The sequence below is a fragment of the Durio zibethinus genome, chromosome 14 (assembly GCF_047325235.1).
Source record: "Durio zibethinus cultivar Kanyao isolate XHJ-2024 chromosome 14, ASM4732523v1, whole genome shotgun sequence".
NCBI lineage: Eukaryota > Viridiplantae > Streptophyta > Magnoliopsida > Malvales > Malvaceae > Durio > Durio zibethinus.
In genome coordinates this window covers 23,185,606-23,191,285 of record NC_143175.1, presented here as the reverse complement: position 1 = coordinate 23,191,285, position 5,680 = coordinate 23,185,606, and the positions used below count along the sequence as shown (strand labels likewise).

At 33.8% G+C, this 5,680-nt stretch overlaps 1 protein-coding gene across 1 annotated transcript; it reads left to right on the top strand.

Annotated features, from left to right (window-relative positions):
- Window positions 1–1,154: 1,154 nt before the first annotated feature.
- LOC111294513 (uncharacterized) lies at window positions 1,155–5,202 on the top strand. The gene is made up of 4 exons (XM_022887863.2): window positions 1,155–1,195; window positions 1,312–1,879; window positions 2,731–2,853; window positions 3,242–5,202. Exons 2-4 carry the CDS (start codon window positions 1,388–1,390, stop codon window positions 4,625–4,627), a joined length of 2,001 nt encoding a protein of 666 aa, XP_022743598.2. The 5' UTR covers window positions 1,155–1,195; window positions 1,312–1,387; the 3' UTR covers window positions 4,628–5,202.
- Window positions 5,203–5,680: the final 478 nt, after the last annotated feature.

The window sequence follows — 5,680 nt, the reverse complement described above, 5'->3', positions numbered from 1 at the left end:
ATCAATTTTTCAAATAAATATAATACAATTCATTAAATCCAATTGTAAAGTTAGTTTTAGTATATGCATAAATTTATGCAATGTAATCAATATTTGCATATTGTATTTTGACATTACAAATTAATAAAATAAATTATTAACGCGTTTATCTCATTGAATCAATCTTTTTACTAGCAATTATGCAAACAATAAGATACATACCTTTAATAAAGATATTTATTAAATTAACATTTTGGCCCATAAAAATATTAATCTTTCAATACCTTGAGCCTACTTTAATATTAATCTCCAAATCATACCAAATTTTTTTCTTGTATATTTCTCATGCAAAATATAATTTTTTCATAATTATCTTTAAATTGTTAAAATAAATAAATAAAAAAAATAAAAAAATTGACTTTAAGAAGTGAAAAACACTTTCTTAAATGTAATTATATCTTTAAAATACAATAAAGCCTCAAATTTTTCAATTAAAAGTAATGAAAATTATTATACTGAAAGATTTATTTATAATGAATGAACAAATATAAATTTTTATTTAAGTAGTTATAATTTTTTATATAATCATAATATTTATAAATAATAATTTATTTATATTCAAAATTATTTGTTATATGATAATTATTTATGTTCACACATAATTATTTAAAATATAAATAAAATTAATATAAAAATTAATTTTATTTATCAATAATTAATTTTTTTATCGAATATGACATGCACCATGTTCTAATTTATCAACAGAAAATTAATACGTTTTTCTCTTCGCAGTGCTGCGAAAGCCATAAAAAGGAAGCTCACTTTTTCTCAGGTTTTCTTCTGAATCTGAAATCTCGAACTTTTCTTTTTCTTTCTCTCGTTTTCCCTTTCGTTTTCTCTGTTTTCAAACAATCCTAAAGACAACTCTGAACCAAGCCGTGAACATAACGGTAAATTTCATGAAAAAGGAAATCTTCTTCCAGTCAACCAATTTTCCTTGGTTTTTAATGCAGTAAAACAAAAATCAACCTCTTTTTTTTCTCTTTCAATTTCAAACATTCTTTTTTTTCTGTTGTCTTAATAGCAAACAGACAACGTCAAACTCAAATCTGTCTTTTTCATAGGTTTAGTTGAATCTTTCATTTTAATTTACTTTCTTTTTCCTCAATTTTCTCAGCCGCCATACGTAAGCTTATGAGATCTAGGCCTAACACTGGTAAATTTACAATGTCAAAGTCATAGAAAATAATAAAAAGAGTCCAATTTTAGGAAGAAAATGTTTGATTTTTTAAAGAAAATTAATGGTTTTAATCCTCATTGTTTTGTTGACAGATTTATAAGATCTATTTGCAAAATTAAGCAATAAAAAAGAGGAGCTGAGTTAACTCAGTTAGTCAAAGAAAAAGTGATGATGCCAAGGCAAAACCTGGGCAACATTCACATGGAAAATTTACTACCTGGCAAAATTAGGAAACGAGGGTGTTCATCTTCAGCTTCATCGTCATCATCCATAATCCAAAACTACAGATTCAAAAGAGCGATTCTAATTGGTAGCAAAAGGGGTGGATCCAGTACTACCTTGCCTACATGGAAGCTGATGATGAGATCGCCATCAACGGCGTCAATGTTGAGAGCTACGGAGTATCCTAGGTATGCGGGATCACAAAGTGGGAGTAAAGCGAGAGGGCAAGGACAGGGGCAGCAGCAGCAGCCGGTTTCGGCGAGGAAGCTGGCGGCGACGCTGTGGGAAATGAATGAGATACCATCGCCGAGAAGAAAGGAAGGGAACAGAGAGACGAGGAGGAGGAAAGAAGGGAGAGAAAGGGGAGCTGCTAGGTCGGTTCATTCGGGTTCTTTGCCGCCTCACTTGTCTGATCCTTCTCATAGCCCTGTTTCTGAGGTGGGTTCCTTTTTTTTTTTTTTAAATTTATTTTAAAATTATTTTTTTAAATATTAAAAAATTATTTGGCTTTTGGATTGTTATGGTTTGATTTTTTTTTTTTGTTTTTAAGGAATGAGCAAATAGTTCGGTAGGTTAGGTTTAGAATTTGTTGTCTATTCTAGATTTGACCAGTTGATAACTAATCAATTGAATTTTGTCACTTTTGAGCGAAGCATTTTGAAGACTCATGAAAACCTCTACGCATCTTCTTCTTCTTGAACAAGAGCTTAACATTATGCTTTTGGTGAAAACTATTTTTGGATTAGAAACTTGGACTACTTAAAGTGATTTAGTATGTAATAAGATTCTCATCAAAACACTCAGACTTTCTATGAGATATTGTAAGGTTAATGGCAATGCTGCATTAAACTGGGTTTAAGTATTATTTTTAAACGCTACATTTCTCAATGAGCAAATAGTGTTTAGTATCAGCAGTTTGTGATCTTAGGATTTGATTTCAGCCAGAATTTCATCTCACTTATTAGATTGTGCATGATTTTATTTCAACCTTTGGTATTTAGAGTTATTGCTTTATTTTGTGTAAGAAATGTTGGTTTTCTTGGGAATTGCTTTTTATGAATCAGAGTCTAGAGAACAAGATATTAACTTACTCGATCATGAACTAATTATAAAGTGATCAATGAATGCAATTGGTGTTTTTGGCTTACAACTGCTAAGCCTCAAATACATGCAGCCAAATTCTACTATTATTCCATTGTCAGTGGGTTGTTTATAACCTAAACTATTGATTTTCACACTATACTTTTTACGTGGATAAATGATTACCATGTTAATTTATTCTTCTTCAGAGAATGGATAGTCCTGGAACCCATAGTCGCCAGAGAAGAGCATCATCTGTTTCCCACAAGCTTAGACTTACAGACCATAACGTTAGGGTATTGGATTCTATTAGCAACACCAGTTTGATGGAGGTATTCCTTTTGGTTCATGGAAAGATTGATTTTTTTTCTGCTTTTCTTTATATTTTGTAAGTATTGATGCAGGATAGAAGAGAAATCTTTTATTTTATTTTGGATATTTTATGAATGGTTTAATGTATTTTATGATCTTCTTGAGCTTGTCATAATTTCAGGTCAGAATTCCTAACTTTTGTCGAGCCTCTCTCTTATTCATTTTTGTAAACAATTAAATAATATAGCAGTTTTTTTTTTTTTTTTGGTATCAAATTCTGAGTTAAAATTTTCATATATCTGAAATATAAAAACTTTTGAGGACTTTTACAGTGTGCTAAGCTGCTGTAGGGCTCTTGAGTATCTGGTGAGCCCAAAGGAGTTTAACAATCTTCCGTTTGTGACGCAGATTGAAACTAGATCTCACGCCCATACTCCCACGGGATCAACTGTTGGCGTTAAGACTCGTTTGAAGGATGTTAGTAATGCCTTGACAACATCCAAAGAACTAATAAAAATTATCAACCGCAAGTGGGGTCACGAAGATCGTCCTTCATCAAGTATGTCCCTCATGTCTGCCTTACATGCTGAGTTGGAGAGGGCTCGCCTGCAAGTCAATCAACTCATCCAAGGGCAGCGCTCAGACCAGCATGACATTTATTTGATGAAGTGCTTTGCTGAAGAAAAGGCAGCATGGAAAAACAAGGAGCAGAAAGTTGTCGAGGCTGCTGTTGCGTCCATTGCAGGTGAACTTGAGATTGAGAGGAAGCTTAGGAGACGTTTTGAAACCTTAAACAACAAGCTTGGGAAAGAACTAGCTGAGACAAAGACATCTCTTCTGAAATCAGTGAAAGAACTTGAGAGTGAGAAAAGGGCAAGGGTGGTAATTGAGCAAGTATGTGATGAACTGGCTAGGGATGTCAGTGAAGATAAAGCTGCAAAGGAAGAGCTGAAGAGAGAGTCTGCAAAAGTTCGTGAAGAGGTTGAAAAGGGAAAGGAGATGATGCAGTTAGCTGATGTGTTGCATGAACAGAGAGTTCAAATGAAACTCTCGGAGGCCAAATATCAGCTTGAGGAGAAAAATGCAGCTGTTGATAAACGGAGGAAAAAACTTAAAACTTTCCTAGGTACAAAAAGAGTTAAAGAAAAAGGGCGTGGTTCTCTAAATGAGCCTAACAGTGAGGCGATTGCTGCCTATTTAAACAGAGCCCATTTTGGTTCCCATCCCAGTGAGGAAAATGAAGAGGAAGGAGAAGCTGAAGATGTTGTAGAACGGGAAGAAGACTCTGTTGAAAGTGATCTTCATTCCATAGAATTAAATATGGACAACGACATCAAGAACTACAAGTGGGCATATGCTCCTGGTGCAGCTCGTGATTCAAGAGATCCTCTAATAAATGAAGAAGACATCACAGGTAGAAAATCTACCTCTAGCAGATTAGCAAGGAGTACTTCTTTACAAAGGAGCATGTCAGATGGAGTTGATTGGCGAATGCAAAAGGAAAGGCTTCAAAATGCTGGTGATGATTTAGAGTGGGGTAGATTTGCTGAACTGGAGAAGCAAGTAGAAGCAAAAAGTTATGGAGGTGAAATGCTTGGATATAAAGCTGTAAAGGGTCTTAGGGAACACCTTTTATCTGGTTCTAGGGAAGGTAGAATTTATGCTAGTCCAACACGCTCTTCTAGAGATCTCGACAATGCAGCTCAAGAGAGGCCCTCTTTGGTGCCCGGTAGTGTTTTGAAGTCAAGGCTGGTAGAATCGAGGGGTGAAGCCAATAATGCTAGAAGATGGTGAGAAATACAAGTTTGTTGATTATGCTTTGTTCACTATTGTCTAGCTCATCTCAGCTTGCAAAGGTGAACTTTGGATGCATGGAAGTAGTTTCAGATCAAACTTGTTAGATGCTTACTGCATGAAGATTTGGATGGAAACAAGTTTCTTTTCTTGTTGGTTAGAGCTTTGTGTGATGCCCCTTGAGGTGCTCAAATTGCAATGATCGTTGCTTGATATGCACCAGATCTGGACCATGAGTAGGATCGAGAGTCTTTTGTAGAGCCCTTTGTTGTCCCTTTCTTTATAAGGAAGCTGTGCTAATTGAACCAGTTTTACCTTGTACAAAATCTTCTAGCATAATTGAAATGTAAAATATGCTAGAAGAGTTCCAAATTTGCCGGCCGTAGGTGCTTCTTTTTCTGTCTTAACTTTGTCAGTTAGCCTCTTTATGTCACCAAGTATTTGAATGATATGATAATCAGCTGAGGCGGTGAGACTGGGGATTGCTTCTCTCATTCACCATGAAACATGGATGCAACATTTCAGCAGATGCCTTGGCCAGATCACCCTCAGTCCAAGTTCTTTTTTCCTCTTAATAGGAAAATCCCATGAATAATGTTAAGATTTCAACCAAGAATATCTTTGAAATATGATTTGCTTCACAAATTTGGATGGGGGTACAATAGAAGCGACATATTGTTGCCAATCCTGAAAATAACAGTAGAGAAATAGGCAAATAATAAGCTATAGATATTTGACCAAAACAAAGCTATATATATATATATATATATATATATCTTCAAAATTTAAGCAGAAGCTAAAAATTTAATCGTGATTAAAACTCTTAAAAGAAAGTGAAATAATTTAATTAAAATTCATTTGGACCTTTTGATTAAATCTAGTATAATATCTATTATGTGGTAAAATTTTCAATTTTTTTAAAAATACTTTTATTTAGACCTAGCGATATGTGTATTTGTGTCTGTGTAAAATATTAAAATTCATACATTCGTATCATATTTTATATAAAAATTATGTATCATAATTCGTGTGGTATGAAAACATAAAATATAT